Below are 21404 nucleotides of genomic sequence, written 5' to 3' on the forward strand. Positions count from 1 at the left end.
GGGTTACCAAACAATTACTTTTTTTTATTCTGAGGGTGGGCGATGAGCAGAGTGACAGTCCAAGACTGCAGTTTGCTCAGCATGCTAGTTGTTGTGGACCTCGGTTGGGAGCTCTTGTTGGAGCATTCCCCCCTCACCGACTGCAGTGTGGGAGCTTGTGCCCAAAATATAGCAGGGCAGAAATCCCAGTTTGGCACTTATGATTTGAGCTTTTAATACACTGAACTGTCTTTTGACTATTCTTCCCACTGGACCTACCTACAGACTCCATGTCAAAAAAAAATCTGGCTGGCCTCCTTTTGACTGGAATTCAGCTTGAGCTACATATTGCTGTTGCAGCAATTTATCTAGTTTCTGCTTTATTTTCACATTTAATTCTACTTGAATTTGAGGGTTGGGGCAGCTTAGACGACCCTTCCACTGGAAATTTGTGTAATTTTGTATGAAAGGGCTTAATCGCTTGTGTGGTATCCAGTTTTCCAGAGGAGTTTTGTGTGTCAAGGATTTGGGTGACTCCTGCACTGAGCAGAATACAAGTTGCACTTGCAACGGAGGCAGAATAACACTGGTTAAGTACAAAAGTCTCCCACTTTCATCCGTCTTAGCATGTATTCAAGTGGCCAGTACCTAATGCTCCTGAAGGCTACAGGTCTATGTGCAGAGCTACGTGTACTCGTATCACTGTGCTTTCAGTGCTGCAAAACTACCATCTGCTTCAGTGTGGTGGTTTGTATCTCCTACCTTCTTACTAGGACCAATGCTGCATCAGTTATACCAAGAGATGGCCCCAACAGTGCTGTGGCATGAGAACAGTGAAGGCTTATGGGGTCCTTTGTGAGGATAGATGGGTCTGCCAGGAGCACAGTGCATTTTTCTATTTCAGACTAGTCTCTTGACTAGGAGCTGTTCGGTCATGTCTGAATACTTTTAAGTTTGAGATTGGGTCACTTCTGTACCCAACTGCTACAATAGTTGTTTTAAAAACCAGAATAATGAAATACTTGTATCGAAATAATCAGTTTGTTTCTGGCTTACTGGAAATCTCAAGTACATTTTCCTGTTTTTAATGCTACAGGCAGAGAGGCTTGAAGTTAAAAAAAGGCAACAAGAAATGCAAAGAAGAGAGATGTTATTTGAAGATCAATGTTAGTAAGTAAAATTTGAAACTTATTACCTAAAATTCCTCATCTGCCTGTCCTTCTGTTTTGGGATTGGTTTTGGTTCTATTTGTTTGCTTTTTTTCTGGTTTGGGGCTCAGGAAAGTTTTGACTTCTGTTGCTGTTTTTTCACTTTTTGACTTAAAATTTTTGACTTCGGGGCAAGAGGCAATGGACACAAACTGAAGCATGGGAGGTTCCTTCTGAATATCAGGAAACACTTTTTTACTGTGGGGGTGACTGAGCATGGGCACAGATTGCCCAGGGAGGTTGTAGAGTCTCCATCCTTGGAGATATCCAAATGTTCTGGGCAACTGGCTCTAGGTGGCCCTGCTTGAACAGGGGGTTGGACAAGATAACCTCCAGAGGTCCCTTCCAACCACAGCCACTCTGTGATTCTGTGAAATATTCCAAGCCCCCCCCATACCTTATTCTGTGAGAAATTTGGTTCAGTAGATTTCTCTTAGCTTCTCAAAACATACATTTTGAAGTGAAAACTGTGAATTGCAGAACAACTTTGTGCTTTCTTTCTCTAACTGAATCAATATGTGATCAATCAGTCCAAGACTAATTATTGAAACAGGATCTAAATTACATTTCCACCCATTTATTTAAGTGACTAGTAAAGAAATCTAACCCACATGGAAATAATGAGGTCTTCCTATATTTAACATATTCCTACAGCTTAATGTAGAGATCTGTTGTGAAGACCTGTTTCCCAATAATACCTCCTTAATGTCAGATTTAGATATGGTTTAACTCCTAACATAATTCATTCCATTGGCAGTGAAGGTCCTGCCTTGCCAGTTCACTCTACCCTACTTATTTATTTTTAACTGATCCAAACAAATTCTATCACATAATTAACACAGAATGCTATTTAGTCACCTTTACCTTTTTTATCTTTGGCTCATGAATTACTCACCTGTGTTCTTGGTATGACTGATTGCTCTTTCCTCTTCTGTGACCTTTAAAGGAGTCACTTTTGTCCCATGCTAGTTACTCTAGTTCCTTCATCATTTACCCAGACTCTGTTCTATAATGTATAGATATTTTAGTGCTTTCTCACTGATCTCAGCCTTTCTCGACTTTTTCCTTTTATCCCCATTTGGCTTTAGGTACAGCCCTTTCCTTAAACAGTGCTAACATTTGTCTCTAGATGTCATTATTTTGCCTGCTGTCTGTCCTCTGTCCCCGTGTGGATTTCCCACATACACACCTTGATTCCTCAGGAATTCTGAAGACCCTGCACAGCTTTAGATCTCTGCCTGTTTCTGACAGACTAGACACCTTCATGCTCTTTAAGCCTAGCTCAGCAACAACCTCATCAGATCTTTTCAATGCAGGGTCCTCAGTTATGTGATTTGCTTGTTCCTGAGGGGAATGCCAGGGTTTTTATCTTCCCATTTAATCTGACTTTTTTTGTCTTAAGGATTATCCAGTTATGAACAGAGGCTTATCTCTTCCTTTCCCTCACCTTCCCTGCCTGTACCATTTTTTTGCTTAAGGTGAAATGAATTCTGCTGATCATCAATTTTCCATTAAAAGGAAGCTTTGTTCTGTCAAAACCAGGCCAAACTCTCTGAAACACCTTCATGTGGGCAGTCAGTTGGTCCCCAGGTGGTGCAGGAGCTCAGGCTGCCTGGGGGCACCGAGAAGGAGACAGGCTGGCAGGCGTTCTGTCCACTGATTTAGGAAAGCCTTGTGATCATTCAGCTGGTGTCATCTTAGGAAACCAAACTGACTGATGCAACTGAAGGTAAAGATGGACTGTCGAGCTCCATTGCTCAAGATTATGCTTAACTATCAGAAGCTTATTTGTATGTACTATGTATTGAACATGCGCCAGAAGGGCCCTGGTAGATACTGCACCTGGAGGAAGTGAGCTGAAAACCTACCTACAGTGAGTGCAATTTTGCTTAAGCAAAAACTTTCCATGGTGTACAGAGTGACAGTACTGCCTTCCCTGGTCTGAAGGAATCCTCTGGTGGGCAGAGGAAGAGGAGTCTTTACCACCGGATGTTGTTAAGGTTGCATTGCTAAGACACATTGGCATTATGGAGCAGAACATCCAGGAGTAATGGAAAGATACCATGCGACGTCTCAGGTCTTGTAAAGTAACTCCACTGAAGTACTGCTGGTTATTAGAGACATGTTTACATAAAAGTGCTTGGTATTTAGAGATGTGCTTTTGCCTACTATGCAAAAATGAGTGACTCATTACTTCCATCATCTAAGACCTTATGTCTAGAGGCGAAGAGAACAAATACGAGGTTGTGCCCCTTTCCTCGCTGTCTCTGCTAGAATATTTTGATGTCCTTCCATACTTGCTGTGAGAGGTGGGGGAAGGAAGGTCATGCGCTGCATATAAAGCAATGACCTCTGCAAAGTCATGGCCTGTGGAGCCATTTCAAAAGATAAGCTGCCTTGTTAGTCTGTCCTCTGTAAGCATCTGTACCGGCAACATCACAATTTTCCTGAGGAGATCAATCCTTCCCAGCAGTCTTGTTAGCTGGGAAACCTTTTAAAATTGATCACCACCTCTAGTTGTATCAGCCTCCACGATGCACAGCCCAATCAGTACCTCTCCCGTATGAAGTGCCACTTCTATTTGATAAGGAAAAGCACTTAAGATTCTCATGTCATTAACGTACTCTGGCAATAAAGTATGATGCTGCCCAGAAGTTCATTGCTCTGATTAAATTCCGGTCACTATTAAAAACAAGATCTTCTCACTGAAATCCCCTTTCAAAGGGCGTAAGGTGAAGTAAGTGAATGCCAAAAGAAAAAATTGTCTGCAGTCTTGTCCACTGTCTGCGGAATCCAGTTATTTCCTATCTCTTGAAAGCCTTGTTAGCTTCTTTGTGTATAACTGGCCTTCGAAAGTCAACTGTGTCTGTTATCACAGTTGCTTGAGTATGTGTTTGTGTCTTATGAGAATGAGGTCTAGACATGCATGGAGAGTGCTGTGGAAAAGTCTGCAAGCCTCTCTCTTTTGGGATCAGCAGCTCCTCTGACCCAGGTGGACGCAAGCTCTACTAGGTGACTAAAATGGACAAAACTCACAAGGTATCTCCTAAAGTAGCTGTGTATAAAAAGCCTGAAGAGCACACAGGAGCAGATTTTGGGCTGGGGGAGTTGATGCATGGCAAGATTGCTAAGGTTTCTACTAACAGAGAAGCACTTGAGGGATTTATTGGTGATAGTGTTGCTGTGGTTCTGCCTCTGCGGATTCCAGATCTAGAAAATTAGGAGTACATGTGCACTTTTCTACTGGGAACTACTTACACTTGAAATGGAGTCCTTCCTTCTGAGTAATGGTGTCTTTGATGCATTTTACATTGGTGGCCTGTGGTAGAGACTGTGTTTCTGTCAGAGTGCATTAAAAGGTAAGGAATGCTTGTAGAGTCCATACTTTCCAATTGCTAATCCCTGTGAGGAAAGGGCTGAGTATCCATCTTTCCAAATAGGAACGAAGAAGAGATTAGAAGGACTTTTCATGACATCCCTCTTTAGGTGGGACACAAAAATTGTCATTTAAACAGTAATGAGGGATGGCTACCTCATGACTTGCTTTTATCTGTGTCTTGCTGTGGCGGCTGTATGACTCTGTGCTCCAACTGCACCATGTCTCACTGTATGGTTTTAGCCCAGCTCTGCAGTAAGGTGCTTTTATTTGAATTGGATTTGACTTCCCAGAAACTGTAGTGTTGGATGTGGTCCACTACTTTTCTAATAGCTATCTACCTATTTATGTAATGGGAAAACCCGTGTAGAACATAGGGTTACTTTTTAATAGTACATGATGGTTGTTATATCACTTAATTCTTCCCTTTTTTACAATTTCGTGCCTCTGGTTTTGTAAAGGTTGTACTCTTGTAAAAATTCCTGGCACTGCTGCACTTGGGTGCATGTGTGCACTCAATATATTCTGCTCAGAATTTGGAGCTGGAAACAAAATTTACCAGAGTGCCTGTAAGTACATATTCCAAATACAATGCAGGAGATTCACCAAACCAAGCTGATATATACATGCCTGCCAAAGCAGTTTTTTTCAAAAGTCATAAAATGCAAGAAAATAAAACCTGAATCAGAACAGAATTTTTATTTATTTATCTATTTTTACAGGATAAATACTAGTGTCCTTGCTAGTTTTCAGTCCCCTATGATGTGCGGTTCAAACAGCAGGCTGGTAACAAATTTTCCCTACAGAAGTGCAAATGTAAACCTGACCAGATTTTTAATATAAGTTGCTAGAGAGAATGAAAGAGGGCTTGCACAAAAAAAGGTTTGCAGCCTTGAGAATCTTTTGTTTGCTTCTTTTCACCACAATGGTCTTCGTTTTGTTCATTTGCTCCTGATTATTTTAAGCGTTGTCAATTATTTAGCTAACAGGCAGAAAACTAGGCTTTTATAGACATCCAAAGGGACTCTCTTGAGTGTAATAATGAAGGCAGTTTATTGAACGCCTGTGAGGTTGCTTTCTAATTGTACGCATTAATCTGCCCATGCAAGCTGGCTGAAAATATAGAAGCAGATTGCACATGCAGATGGAGCACACAGAATGGAAGATCTATGCAATAGACTTATACAAAACTGCATTTTCCTTAAAACTAGATTTATGCTTATTACTTCAGATAATAAATGAAACCTGATGTTTAAAATAACTTCCAAGAATATCGGTTGAGTTGGTGGGAAGGAAGAATAGCCTGCCTGTATTTTTCATCCAGTCAGGAAAACAAAAAAACCCAAGTGGGTTGACAGGAAAGATTAGTTTTGGGTGTGGGTGGGAAGTGATGAAAATAATTCTGCTGAGAAAGTTGCCCTTTTTTTTTTTTTAAACATATTTTTATACTTTCCTGAAGCCTTATACCTAAAATGAACTACTGCCACATTTTTTTGTTCTCATGCCCAAGAGCAGGAACACATGCCCAAGAACTTACAGACAAGAAAGCCTACCAGCCAGAGACAGCAGTTTTGATCACTGTCATTAGATCTGTGCAAGTCCTCCTTAGCATACTTGCGCATTACTTCCGGTCTGTGAATACTGCATTAAGCTTGGTACATAGCGACTGGAAGGATTTGTGCTGGAAAGCAGGTGAACTAAATACCCAGAGGATGGCCTTTCTTCCCAATAAAGGGCATTGCAGAAGAGCCATCAACATTATGCAGAAATTTAATGGGTTAATTATTTCACATTGTAATTTTTCACCTTATAGCTTCCAGCAAAAGATTAATCCGCCACCCACACATACACCAAAAAACATGGGTGTTAGTTCAGACTGACAATTTGCACATGGCTGACACTTTTTTTTTCTTCATACCCAAAAGTGGATTCTGTCCTGCAGGTGCGGGTTAGAGTTGAGGTACAGGAGAACCAGAATCCATGTAGAGTTGAGGGCATGTTTCTTGCTGACAGATGGAGATGTTTTTATTACTTTGCCCCTTGTCATGGCCCTGCTGTGCGTAAACGTGGCAGTTACTTGTAGCCTTCTGAACTTATCTAAACCTTGCAAACTTCTTGCTGTGGTAAATCTCTGCAAAGAGGAGGGGATGTGAGAGGAGGCAAGTATAACTGCATACCAGCAAAAGCCACTGGTGTCCCCACTCAAGCTACTTGCAACTTTCTTAATGGCTTAATTTCGAAATATGTACCTTTGGTGGGATTATTTTCACAAATGGTATTATCGCCCCCCCAACTTCATTCCCACTTTAGCAAGTGATTTTCATTAGTGAAAATCCTAATACACCTCCCTTTGGAGTCTTTTTCTCCATCTTCCAACATAGAATCTATGGGAAACCTGCATAAATGGACAGCAATCTCATTGACATTTGCATCGACTTCTCAAATTTATTCTATTCTAACATTTGATTTTGTTAGGCCGCATGACAGAGGAGCAGCAATGGCCCTAGTACCAGCCAGCCTGGCTTGTGGGTCATTGTAAGTGCCTGACCACGATGTATATAGCAATGCACAAGGCAGAGCCCTCGCTGAGGAAGGAACACGGGCATCAGTAAGAACACACCCACCATGGACCTTACTGAAACGAAGGACAGCTTTTCTTGTGGGTGGGCTTTGGTAGCATTGAGCAACTGATCTTGATTTCTGCAAAAGTTGAGGAGGTTGTTACACTTAGCCAATTAAATATGCGGAAGTGGGGAGAAGTGTAGATATGCTTACTGGTGCTGCAAAAAGATGTGTCTTGAATGAAATTCAGTTTTGGTTTTTGGTTTTGTTTTTTGAGAGGGGGAGGCCTGCCATTGTTTAAAAACCACAGTGAAACTTCTGGGCAGATGTGTGAAACTAACACTAGATATATGCATTGTGCGTGGTACTTAGTTTTTCAGCCGAATTGGAAGAAAATGGTGAAATATCACTTTAGCATTGCTTACTGACAATGAATTTGGAAGCTGATATGTCCATGTCATTCAGCACTAGATGCTACTTCTGTTGTCTTAGCCACCATTCATGTTGTCTCCTCTCTGAAATGCCTATAATGATTTACCTGGCTTGGAATTCTTTATTTTAATTTTTATTACTCTTTTAAAATGGTAGCATACTTGTGGACATTCATTAGAGCAGAATTGTAGTGCTGGAGAAAACAAGCTTGGGAAAACAAGGAGTTCAGGAGCTATTTTGTTTTCAGTAGTAATAAGTGTGGCCATTGTCTTTTTAAAATTGTCAAAAGAAATAAATAGATTTAAGATATATGCTAAGTATTGTGCTGCCTTTTTTTTAGAAGCACTAGCATAAAAGCCAGTATATTTTTCTCTACCGTGGCATTTCAATATCCATCAATTAAAGCAAAATAATTAACTGCCACTGGTTTCATATGAAGATTATAAGAAACCTTTTTAATTGATGCATTGTTAATGTTAGTCTGTAAGACAGACTTAAAGCCAAGAACTTGATGTGTAGGCAGAAAAATTATTTCATTTACGTCTTTGTTCTGAGAGGAATACAGTCTCAAATGAAAAAGCTTAGCAAGCAGTGCTGTGCAACTCTTGGGTGGAGGAAGATGCTGGGTCATGAGTCCATATCTTTATTTATGTTCCTAAGGATGAATCCTTTTTAGAACTGGCTCTTCTGTTTGCCTTGTAGATGTGGCAGGAGTTAAGACCAAATGACACACAAAGTTAAAGACCTTATTCTGCACAGGATTTTAGACCTCAGGTCCTGCAACGATATCACTTGTGGGTCTTCAGATCTTCCACAATTGCATGCTGGAGTCAACTGTGGAGCTTTCTGCTTCTTGACTGTCAAGGCTGGTGACCCTGTTAGAGCAAGGGAACTGCTGCCTAGGCCAGAGGAACCTAGGGTCGTTCCAGCTTTTATATCCACCTCCTTGTCTCACCCCAGTGGGAATGTGGGCAGTACACAAATTTATTCCCAAACAATAAGAAATCTGTGTGGATTCCCTGATCTACAAATAGCTTGTATGTGCAGGGTGCCAACTCTAGATCCCTCAATTACATCGTTCTCAGTGGAACAAGTAGCAAATTCGTGTTTCTGCATTTTACCTGTACTTGTTGAGCTTCAAGTATATGCTTTTACATACCAGATTTTAAGAGAGGACTCTGCCTGAGGAACAGTTGTGAAATGTAAAGCCATATATCTGAGGACCCACAGACAGCATCTGCAACATGGACTGATTTACACAGTCATGCACTGTCCCCTCCTAGCACATTTCTCAATGATCCTGGCAGCAGAGTCAGTATTTTCCCATGACAGCTCTTAAAGAGTTTTTCAGCCCCCAAATCCAGTATTGTGCTTCACTTCCCCACAGCTGCATCTGTACTAACGAATTAAACATTGTCAATCACTGTCACTTTTGAGGCCAACAGGCCTGAGACTGCCTGCTTCCATTGCTAGGAAACTTTTTTACCTCCCAAAATGAGTGAGGCGGTTGCATCCAAAGTGCCTGTTGGGAGTTGCTTGTGGTTGATATTCATTCTCGGACAGCAGCCAGGAGTTATTTGGGAAAGTGCTATTTGGAACAGGTCAAAACTATTCCAGGAACTGTTACCACAATATAGATGGCTGAGTTCCCATGCTAAGAATATTAAACATACCAGTATGAAAGTAGCCTATTTTAATTAACAGAGCAAAAGGCTTGTTCCCAATGGTGTAATGGGAAACAGGGCTACCGAGGCAGATAAAAGATTACTCCAGCTTAACCAGTGCTTCTGAACTGTTCTCTTCACTTCAGCCTGTTGCTTAGGGGTAGTCAGAGATCAGGTTAGCACCCTTTTATGAGGGTGCCATCTTCTTGGTTTGTCTAAATTTTGGATCTCCTTTTGCCTAGGTATTTTTGAAGGGTAACGGGATGCTGCTGTATTCAAATTAATTTCTTCAGCTCATGCCCTTCTTTCCTTAATATTAATTAGTTTAGAGGAGCGCATTTTATTAGCATCTTTGATTATCCCTTGAAGTTTTAGCAAGCGAGTGAGATGTTGCTCCAACTGTCTGAATGTGGAACACCAATGGACACTTTGATATGCTGATTTCCTTCTGGAGATAATGCTTTCCTCTCTGGAACATTAATTGAACTGTCATCTCTCTGGCTTCCCCTTTCCCTGCAGCGTGGTGTATGCTATGCTCTGCATTTTTATGACTATAGGTTTAATATTATGAAAAATACCATTCAGACAATATTTTTGACAGTCTGGCAACTCCATATGCATTGCTGGGTTTCCACGGAGATGATACACAAGGAATTAACATATATGACTGACTTGACTGAGTTTTTCTTTAGTCAGGTTTGGAAACCTGAGTCCCTTTCTTGTGATAGGGACACTTTATTAATGTATTACTGAATTTGGTATAGTAGGGTGTTTTCTGCATTCATAGGCAGTGCACAGTCTTGCTGAGAAACTTTATTTGCTTCCACTCTTGTAATCATCTTTTCTAAAACTGAAACTGAGATAGCTTTTAATCTCTTAGTGTGCTGATCCAGGAAATGCAGTGTCTTAACCCTCCACCCCATTTTTATGTAAATAATGAGAACTTCCACATACCCTATGTCATTCTTTTACCATCCATAAAGAATTAGGACATCCAGTTGCCAGATATTTCTTTGTAGAGCTCCAATCTTCTCAAATACATTCCAGACTTTCTGTAGGAGTTCTTAGTCCTTCTGGTGTAGAATTAAATAATTACATTTTAGCAATTTTAACATAGGTAGAGAAACATAGAATCATAGAATCGTTAAGGTTGGAAAAGACCCTTAAGGTCATCGAATCCAACATTTGGATGGCCAATGGTAGCACACACCTCAGTGGTTTCTGTAAAGCAGGCGGTGAGTTTGAGGGCTTTCCAGATGAGAGGAGCAGATCTGACCTTAGGCAGTAGATTTCTTATTTACGGTTTAAATCAGGTCTGAATCATAGAATCGTTAAGGTTGGGAAAGACCCTTAAGATCATCAAGTCCAACCGCTAACCTATCACTGCCAAGTCTACCACTAAACCATATCCTCAAGCACCACGTCTACCCTTCTTTTAAATACCTCCAGGGATGGAGACTCCACCACCTCCCTAGGCAGCCTGTTCCAATGCCTGACAACCCTTTCAGTGAAGAAGTTTTTTCTAATGTCCAACCTAAACTTCCCCTGGCGCAGCTTGAGGCCATTTCCTCTCATCCTATCACTTGTTACTTGTAAGCTTGTATCACTTGTAGGGAGAAGAGACCAACCCCCGCCTCGCTACAACCTCCTTTCAGGTAGTTGTAAAGAGCAATATGGTCTCCCCTCAGCCTCCTCTTCTCCAGACTAAACAACCCCAGCTCCCTCAGTTGTTCCTCATAAGACTTGTTCTCTAGACCCTTCATGAAATCTGCAATTTAAAACTTCACGTTCCCAAAATTATTCTGTGCAATCTGACCACTCAGCCACTCATCTTTCATGGAAAAAGTATGTGTGCTTAATGCTTGGGTAAGAAGACAATTTATTTAACCTTGATATACACATGATTTGTAGATCAGGGATTCTTATGTTTCACTTGTTTCTTTCTGTATTGTATGTTGACTGAGGTCCATATTAACTGCCCAGGTAATGAAGGAAAGGGAGCAGACTGTAACAGGCTGCCCAGAAAGGTGGTGGAATCACCATCCCTGGAGGTGTTAAAAAAACGTGTAGACGTGGCACTTCAGGGCATGGTTTAGGAGCCATGGTAGTGTAGCTTTGACTGTTGGACTTGATGATCCTAGAGGTCTTTTCCAACCTTAATTATTCTATGATTATATGAAACGGGAATGCTGAGACTCTAAAAGCATGGCTTGCTACAGCTTGAGCAAGTTCTTTATTCCTGAAGTGGTAACATGGTGTTGTATTGTGTAGAATAGCAGAGAACTTGTGGTTTCTTGTTCTTTTTCCCCACTTCTCCTCAATATACTGACTGACCAGCAGGACATTTTCCAAAAATGCATCTACTCACCATTTTGGATCATAGAGTAAAAGATAAAAATCATTTGGTAGTCTGTTTCAGCAGTTAGTCATCATCACTTTTTGGCAGCCAAGACTTTATCTCTAGGGTTAAGTAGCTGTCTTTGGTAGTGGCATCTTCTTCCCCACAGAGCTAGCTGGTTGCCCTGTTAGCAGTATAAATCTTTGTGTTGAATGCCTCTTGAAGCACTCTTTCTGCTCTCACTTCAGTACTTTCATGCTTTCCAAAGCTGTATATAGAAATAAAATTGCCTTTTTTCTCTATTCCTTTGAGTGAGCAAAGACTTGAATAGATATGCCTGGGACTGAAGGTTAGGAAACTGATTTCTGATCACGGCACTGAAACTCCTATTCTTAACATTTGTTTATGTTGTTGATTGTGACTTTGTTTAATTATACTTGGTTGAAACTGTGAGCAAAGTGGTGCTACTTATGCTACTTTGAAAATCTGGTTTATGAGGGATGATATTGGAAAAATAAAATTGCCCTTGCCAGAATAAGAAATGACAATGTTGTGCAAGTCTGCTTCAACTATTTTTTTTTCAATGCTACAAAACACTTCAAAGTCTTTCTGCTTGATTAAGTAATCTGTTGTAAGGCTGCATTGTATTAACCATGAAGGAAAATTCCTTAAAATAATATTTTAAATTACTTACCTGAGATTTATAGATCTGGTAGGATTTGCAACAATTCAGTGAAGCAGTTGAATCCTGATGAAGTCCAATGGTATGTGAGTCTGTGTTTTAGGAACTTTACAATGAGGAAAGAAAGCATAGCCACTGTACACCCCAAATATGCAAATGGCAATAACTGTTTGCTCAGAAATTCCTCCCAGCAAATGTGTTACCCACAATATAGGTTCTGTATTCTCTGTCCCATTTCATTCTGTCTGTCTCTATAACCTTTTGTTCCACCTGTGATGTTTTTCAGCAGTCACATGATAAAATGTCTAGGCTAGATTCCAAGGGTGGAATAAAAAGCTGTATTTATTTTTATGGAAGCACTAACAATTCTATTTGGATTGGATTTCTTCATAGCAAAACCAATGAATTATTGAACAGATTGGACTTGGGTTTGCCAAAGAGTGATTCCTGTCAGATTGCTAATCGTGGCCTGGAATCTACAGCATGGGTAAGCAAAACCATGGCATGTGCTATATTTTCTGTCAGCTTTTCAGGTGCTGCCAGTAGTGTAATATTACAATATTCTAATTGAGCTTAATTGTCTAGACATAACTCAGTGAGTACCAAGTAGTCTTTCTCAGTGAATGAGATTGCCTACATTGTCTCTTACACACTGGCAGAGTATCCTGCATAGTAGGGGACTGCCTTTATTACTCACAGATCTCTTTCTGATAAATGAGAGCCAGATTTATATTCCAAGGCCAGATCAGAATCTTAAATGTGCTCTGTACCCATCCATTGGTGGCAAGATTTTATGAAATCTCAACTAGTTCATGTCAGTGGATGCTTTACTGCATTGAAAATCTAGTCAGAAGAGAAGCTTATTTCTCTCTGCATCTTAAAAGTGATTCCACAGACTGCTTGGGGACTTTGTCCCATTTTGAATAAGCCTGGTAAGTATCTATGTAATTAGGAAATAGATAAAGTGTTGCATAAGTTTCATTATTCTAATTGCCTCAAAAAGGCTTTTTCACATATGATTAGGCTCTTCGTGTCTAAACCAAGCTTTCCTACTGATATAAAAACTTGCAGTGGGGAATATTAACCCTGAGACAGAAGTATTTCTCCTTTAGGGAGGTTTGTAACTGGGGGAAGACAGAGAGCAGGCAGCCAAGTGGGCAGAAATTGTTGTTAGAAGCAATAGTCCTTAGTCAGCAGAAACTTGGAAGTACCCAATCTGGGCAGTCCTCTGTTGTGTACAACCTTGAACACCAACAGTTAAGTAAGGGAAAGTTTTCCCCCCATATTTCCTTAGAAGCCTGGAAAATGTGCAGGACCCTCCCGTTATAAAAATTGTTGCAAACAGAGTATATGACAGCTCTGTCTTGCCTCTAGTATCTTTTCCTGGTTTTGATTGCATGAAAAGGGAAGGTAATATTGAAAATAGATTCCTTTCCCATTTGATTCCTCAGGTCATTTTGTGTCTCTGAAAACTCTAATGAAATCTTAGCATATGTGGGCAGCTGCATAGCTTGAAGGAGCCAATTTCTGCTCGGTATCACTGGGCAGAAGATCAGTTGCAGGACAGTGGCTTTCAGACTATCTTTTGTAGTCCTGAGTGGGCAAGTAAGGTGAAGGACTATGGGAAGGAACAAAAGATGTCTTGAAACCACTTCTACGTCCCTCTTGAAGCATCTGACACTCAAAACAGTGAGGAGCTTATTCTTTGGTAGGAAAGACCCATCTCTGCCACTTTTCATATGGTGTGAACATTGAACTGCAAAGACAAGTGAGCTCATGTTCCCAGGACCGACTTGGATTTCAGCATTTTGATGTTGTGTCTTCATATCTATACAGTGGGTGGATGCCTAAAGGAACAGTGAATTCTTTCAAGTGTACAGGTCCTACTTTAAGCCTTTGCCTTCTACTTGACCTGCCTACGTCTGCCTTTCTTGTTCCAGTTTTTGAGGAATTTCTTAATAAGTTATGCCAAATTACATACCATAGTTCATCTTTGGTTTCACTAGTATCCAAGCAGATAAAATACATAGTTTATCTGTACTGTTCTTTAATACTATCTGATACTATACGTGCCTTTTGCATGGCAGCATTTCTGTAGCTTTGTGAATCAATTCATCACTTGCTTATAAATCAGCAACGCAGTTAGCAAAACTTCATCCCAACCAACTTGGATGAGGTACGGTCTTTAGGCCTCTGTGCTCTGTGTGAGGAACCTGAAGCACATACCCAAGGAGTTGTTGTCTAAATAAACTTGGCATAGTACCAAAATGCTAAACCAGTGGGAAAACTTGAACTATAATTTTGATGTTATCTTGGACTTTTCCTGTGCCTGGAGTAATTAAAAGATTCAGGAACAATGTCTTTGAAATACTGAAGTGTGATAGGCTTAGGAAGTGCCTGTCATGCGTGCTAAAAGGGGAGCATACATATGTATATATGATCTTCTAAATTTAAAATTCATGTCCTAAAAAAAAGTTGGGACAATGTAATGTTGATTGGTTTTTTTCTCTTGCATCATTTCTTTTATAGTGATATTAATTTAACACGCCTAGTTCAAATATCAGTGTCAAATATTACTTGATGTGCGTGAACAAATATAACTTCTTTGCAGTGACTCTATCATTGGTGACTTTTTTGGCCCACTTATTTAATCAAAGTCATAATTAATTTTAATCCTGTATTTCAAAGTGTTACCAATCCTGTGTAGATTTTTATTGTCTTCCAACTTGATTAATATACACGCCACACAATTCTCCAAGCCATTACAGAGAGTAATGAATAATACTGGACCCAGAATGAGTCTCCCTGGACACATGTAAAAACTCCTCCCAGCTGAAAATTGAGCTGTTAATAATTGCTTTCTCTATTCAGTCTTTTTAGCAAATTATGTGCCGGTTGTTTTAATGGTGTCATTCTGCATGCATATATCAAGTGTCGAGAACATTATGTAGACCTGCAACAAATTCCTCACTAAAGTCAAACCTGCACATTTGTGTTAAATTACACTGGCTCATTATTTAGTGTGTGTGCTGCACTATGTCCCCGCTCAAAGACTACGGTATAAGTTCCTATGTATAAGATCCTAAGGATCCTATGAGATCCTAATGGTAGGCTGGCTCTTTGCTAACAACTACAACTTGTGAAACACCAGGACTAATTATTGCAACGAAAACCTACTGCACAGTTGAATACATTGTTCATGATGCGTAGTTCAGATTTTCAGTTCCCTTGTCAGGCCCACAAACAGTACAGCAGACCTGATCTCCCAGCTTGTGTTGCCCTACCTCCACAAATGCCTTTCCTCATATAATCTTGGGTTCCGCTCCATTACCAGGCCTCCATTCTGCTGTTATCTTGGTAATATTTTCAGTACTTTTCTTTCTTCCCAGAATAATCCATCTCACTATCACATACCCTGATTATATTTTTTGATTGCTCAGGGTATCTTTATGCTTGCCACTGGGACACGGAATAGCATGTGCTGTGGCTGCCTGGTTGTGATGCGCAGGTGGACATTCAGCCAAACCAAAAGACTGAGAGGCTTTGGACCATTTCTTGTTTAAATTCTACTCTTGAGACTAATTTGTTTTTTAAGTAACTGGAATCATTTAACCGCTTCTCTTTTGTTAATTACCTGTATAATGATTTGGGAATATGGTTTGGGATTTTGGTACCCCTTCTCCCCACACCAATATATTTATATTCTCTGCTGAACAATAGATGAGAAGCCACACTTATAAGCAAGCTCTTCGAGAGGATGAAAACAGAAGATTAGAGGAAATGAAGCAAGAACAACGGAGGAAGGTAATTATACATTAAGAGTTTGCATATTGTATCATTTTTGCATGCTGTGAAACCAATTAAATATGTCGATTACTTGTAGCCTACGCACAGAGCTTCTCTTAGCAAAAGTGATTCAGTCACTGTTTTCAAATATTGTGAGCTGTAAAATTTGGACAGGGACAATACAATTATCTTCTGTGTTCAAAGCTATTTACATCTGGATGACTTGCTCCTGTTCACCTCTCCATTTGAACAATTGTCAGAGCATTTTTTAACCATGGCACCCGATTTCACAGGCTAAGGAAACCAATTTCCTCTCTTTCAGGCAGAAGTAATCTTACTGAGATATTAATGATGATCTCAGACTCTGAATAGTCTCTTTCTAGAGAATTGAGGCCCATGTGACCTGCCTTCCCAAACGGGGATGTGGAAGCACTCAGATTTGCTGCTAAGTCTGTATGCATCTCTGTTCCCTAGCTAACAACCTAAATTAAGAGTTTGCATTGTCTAAAAAGCAGGCATACTGTAACTGCAAGTTTGAACTCCATCTTTGGCACATGCAGCACGCGTTGCCTGAAATGTGTCTGAACCACTGTAGTTCCTCTGGCGTAGATTTGGGTACCATATCCACATAAAGTTCATTTACGCAAGGTGATGGCACTGTGCTAAATTCTGTCTTTTGGCTCCAGGTCTGACTGTGCAAGTATGGGGAGGGCAGCATTTGAAAATCATATTAACAAATCATTTGAAAACATATTAGGAAATAGTGAGCCTCTCACTATGCCTCTGCTGTTACTGACATCCAAATTAATGTTAAACTACTTCCCCAGTAGCAGAATTGTAGTGCAACAAATTGCGCAACAAATTGCGCAACAAATTCCACGCAGTGAGTTTCTACTAGAGCTGGACAACTGACTCAGCCCCTCTCACACATATCTTTCTTTAAATGTTGGGGATAAGTGTCCTCATTTCATAGTATTCTAGCAACCAGGATGCTGGAAACAAAAGGTGGGAAAAAAGGGGGGCTCTTAATTTCTCTCCTGTCAGGTGTATGCTTATTTCTGGGAACTATACAGAGGAAACACTTTGAAAGCAAAGTCCTGAGGGGTGTAAGGCTGGTAGCTGTTATATTCTTTACACTGATTCTTCCATAGAGAAAATAACTACACATGTGAATTAGCATGCCCCTACCTCATGAGTTTAAGACGGTCATAGACCCCACCAACCTCCACACATTGCTAAGAAGGTGTTGGCTCCTTCTAAGGCTGCTCTTGCTTGGTACATGATTCCAAGTGCTCCTTTCTTTCCCCGTTGCTGCTACCTATTGCGCAGAGTAATGCACTACTTACAAGCCTACTGTAAATAATATGTATTTTAAAGGCTCCAATAATTGTCCCTTATATATATGTTGGCTCATTTCTACTTCAAACTAGTATTTATTAAAGTAATTATGGATTCTGTCTTGTGTGCACTGCCTAGCACAGTGTAGCTATAAAATGTGGAGGTATTGTCACTTCCCTTTTTTTTTTTCAGAACAGGTTTTAGTATGTATTTTAGTATGTATTGCTTGATTTAGAAATTTTCAGTACGCTTTGAACACCGCATCATATACAGACAATATATTTTAGAACATTACTTCAAGAGAGGACTCAGCACATTGGAAAGTCAGATACTGGGGTTTAATTTTCAGGTTGAATTGTTATTTAAAACAGTGAAAATTAAGGTTGGCTTTTTTATTTCTTAATCCTGTTTTTCTTTTAGGGCTAGACAAATATTGATACACAACACATTTGCAGTTATTGATTTTCTTCATATATTTATTGCATAGCTTTTATTTAATGTTCCACTTAAATTGATTCTTTTTTTAAAAACTTTTGTGGTTCCATTCAGTTATTGAAGCTTTTATCTAAACGCATCATTTTATTTTAGTTCCTATTCTTACTGCTGCTGAGTTGCTATGGAAAATATGAAAGATGGGTCTGTTTCTATCCCTTCCGCCTCGCCCTGCAAGCCAAATTTTCTTTGCAGAAAAATCTGCATCTTCAGTTTTTAGGTGCATTGCAGGGAGCAAGAGCCAGACAAACAAACACACATGCAGAGCAGAGTCATACAAGCTGTTTCCTTCACAGTCCTGGCTAACTTGCATAAGCAAACTCTCCTTTAAAAAGAATTTCCTTTGACACTGTTTATATACCTTAATATTACATAAATTAAGGAAGGTAGGCTGCTGCAACACTGGGAGCTTGCACACACTTTTACCACACCAGAAGGTACCATTTGCCTTCCCCTCGCCCCTGGGAGAGCCCCAGGGAGCTGGAGGTGACACACCACGCCACATATCCCCATTCTCATCTCCTCACACTCCACGGACACAGGAGGCAAAGGGCATTTCTCCTTCGTACCCTACAGGCATGTCTGCTTCTGCTAGATGACTTTGGCTGTCTTCCCCCTTGGACCCACAGGGAAATTCAAAGCCGTGGGCTGGGGTGAGGGGAAGCAGACTGGCAGGACTGTAAATGACTGAGTCCTGTAACTCACAACTTTTTAAGGCACAAAACTCCTCTGGTGCAACGCTGAACAGAAAAATGAGCTCAATTTTTAATATACTGCTCTCACATAAATAAAATGCTGTTGAGAGAAGTTCTGGAAATGACACATGGCTCTAGCTGAAGTTAACGCCATGTAGAATTAATTGGGTTTGCAGCATAGGTATGTTAATTAAAAGTAAGTTTGTTCTGGGTTTTGTTTGTTTGCTTTTTGGTTTTTTTGTTTTGTTTTGTTTTTCACTTTTATATTTCCTAGGCTGAATTAATGGAATTTAAACAAAAGCAGGAAGAGGAAGCCAGGACAAGAGCACATAAAAATGAACAGAGGAGGTATGATGCAAAAATGCAGAATACACTTTAATTGAATTCCTGTCTGGAAAGGGTCTCAAAATTGCAGCCATTCATGCTTCACAAGATGATTTCAATGAGGATCTCTGACCTCGCCTCTGGTTTAATTTTGCCTTCAAATGAGCCACTAATATCCACCATTACAACTGCTCACTGTAATGCAGCATGACCCAGAGTGCCTTTTTCACTTTGTTTATCTTACCAGCATAGGATACAGCATAGGGTAGAAACTATTACTAGTTTCATGGTTAACTACTAATATAGCAGTTTCAGCTGGTAACCATTTTCTGCCTTTGTCTGTCTGTCTGTCTATCTATCTATTTATTTATTTCTACTTTATTTTAGAATGGGCTACTTTGTCCATGCCACATTTTGCGGTTGACTCTCACTGAGGTTAACAGGCAGAGCTAAACGTGGGATTTTATATCAATACAGATAGAAGCTGCAGTGCAGCAAGGCCTTCTGCAGCTGCATCGCTTCAAGCCCCAGGCTGTGCCCCACTGCTGTGCCCTCTCTGTGCTCAGCGGTTTTAATCTTGCACTTCTGTCACTTAACTGACTTTCCATTATCTTGAAGCACAGCTTTATTCTCAGCTTTCTTTTCTGTTGGTAAAAAGAAACAATGCTCAGTCTCAAAAATAAAAACACCTTTTGTTTCTTTTTTTATATCATTAGGGAAGTATAAAAAAAATACTTCTGTGGGCAGCCACTCTCCATACTGTTTTTATTTCTTTTTTTTTTTTCTCTAGCAAAGATATTGAGATAATTGCCCATAGAAATTAATGAAGGATTTTCGATTCAGTCCATCTCTTATCCCTTGGTAGAAATAATCCAGTATCTTTCATTTTACATCATTCTTACCAACAGCATTGTAAAACATTAAAACAACAGTCATGTCTAAGCATGTGTGTCATTCCTAAGCATTAATAAGGGATAAAAAAACAGTTTTCAGAAGGTTTGTGCATGCTTTCCAGATTGATAGAGCAGTACAAGGTTATGCTAGAGTTTATTTCAGAGCTGGATGTTGGGGAAAGTTGTCAGCTACACAAATTGTCTCCATCAGTAACAAGCTTAAGTGGGTTTTTGCATTAGCATTAGGAAATCAGTACTTCTAGAAAGTCTTCTTGTGTACTGAAGGCTGAAAGACTACCTGAGGTGAATTGTCAAAATAGCTAACCTCCCTGATAAGGTGGGTGGTGGTAGGCAGGTCATCTTTCTACAGAGAATTTTGGTGCATTTCTCATAGCAGCCAGGTATGCCTTTTAATCACAACAGACTCATCACATGATAAGGATGCATCTAGTGAATTGAAAATTAAATCCACCCTATCTCATGCCAATCCATGATTATGCAGCACAGGCTTGAAAAGCACAGGAAGAAGGGTATTGAACTGAGAATAGGGAAAGCCACTCACAGAATGTTAAATTTCAAAAGTTTGTTAACTCCTCAGCTACCTTCAATAATTATTCATTTTTCTGGTTGTATTTTAAGGGTAAATGATGCTTTCCTGGACCGACTCCAGAACAAAATGTGACCTAATAGTACCTACCAACCTGGATATTCTGGGAGTCTGGACTACCTCAGTAAGAGTGACTGGGTAAGTTTTTGAGTACAGAACGTGAAAGCAATGAGATCATTTAAAAGTTGACTTTTTCCTCAGATACTATTATCTCTCTGTGTGCATTTAACCTGCCTGACAGAACTTACAGTCCTGGCTGTCTGTCTACAATAGCTTTTAAGACGAAATCCTGTCTTAAGCTGTTCAAGTGGGAGGAGGGAGGAACACCTGCTCTTGCAGCAGTATTCAGAGGCTTTGCATGCAAGGTACTTACTGCAAGGAACTGCACCCAGGGTACTTTCTTAAGCTCAGAACAAGGGTAGGGAAATCATAAGGGATTTTTTGAAAGTCTTTAAATGAAGGATGTTCGGAAATGCTGTAAACATTTTACTATGATATTGAAATTGGAGGGGAAAAATCCCATGAAAGGTACAGCTGTTCACTTTTTACCTGTATTAAATTATGACAAAGAAGACCTAACAGCACCCAATTTAAAATACATAGTATTTGTAAGGTTTCTTTGAAGAAAAGATATCTTGGCTGTAGCCCATTACACTTGCATTATTTTCTTCACCTGTCGTAATGAGGCATTAATGTGACTGTTATTTAGAATTGCACTCTTCAGTGTAAAAAAAAATAATAATAAAATTGTAGTATTCCCATTGTGGAAATTTCCATTAGGTTGAAATCCCATTGCTGAAGGACCCATGTCTAGAAATGGGAGAGATTTACAAAGACTGAGCAGCAAAAGGATGACAGTCTAAGAGAATTTAGTGTATGTGCAGAGAAAGTTGTTTAGTGGATAAACCAGAAAAGTTTGAATTGGATTACTTGGACTGTCTGGTGAGGATGTGTATGTTGGCAGATGAATACCAGGAAGACTTCGGTTCGAGCATCTATGAAGTCAGGACATGGTTAAGAAGGAGATA

General features: G+C 40.0%; 1 protein-coding gene across 1 annotated transcript in view; it reads left to right on the forward strand.

Annotated features, from left to right (window-relative positions):
• EPSTI1 (epithelial stromal interaction 1) overlaps positions 1-21404 on the forward strand; it is a 49202-nt gene that overhangs the window by 21492 nt on the left and 6306 nt on the right. Inside the window, exons 6-10 of the mRNA XM_075087533.1 lie at positions 1076-1149; positions 12635-12728; positions 15962-16045; positions 18827-18900; positions 20409-20514. Of these exons, the coding sequence (XP_074943634.1) occupies positions 1076-1149; positions 12635-12728; positions 15962-16045; positions 18827-18900; positions 20409-20451 (369 nt within the window). The 3' untranslated portion in view covers positions 20452-20514. The remainder of the gene's footprint in view (positions 1-1075; positions 1150-12634; positions 12729-15961; positions 16046-18826; positions 18901-20408; positions 20515-21404) is intronic.

Source organism: Phalacrocorax aristotelis, chromosome 1 (genome assembly GCF_949628215.1).
Source record: "Phalacrocorax aristotelis chromosome 1, bGulAri2.1, whole genome shotgun sequence".
In the NCBI taxonomy this organism is placed as follows: Eukaryota; Metazoa; Chordata; class Aves; order Suliformes; family Phalacrocoracidae; genus Phalacrocorax; species Phalacrocorax aristotelis.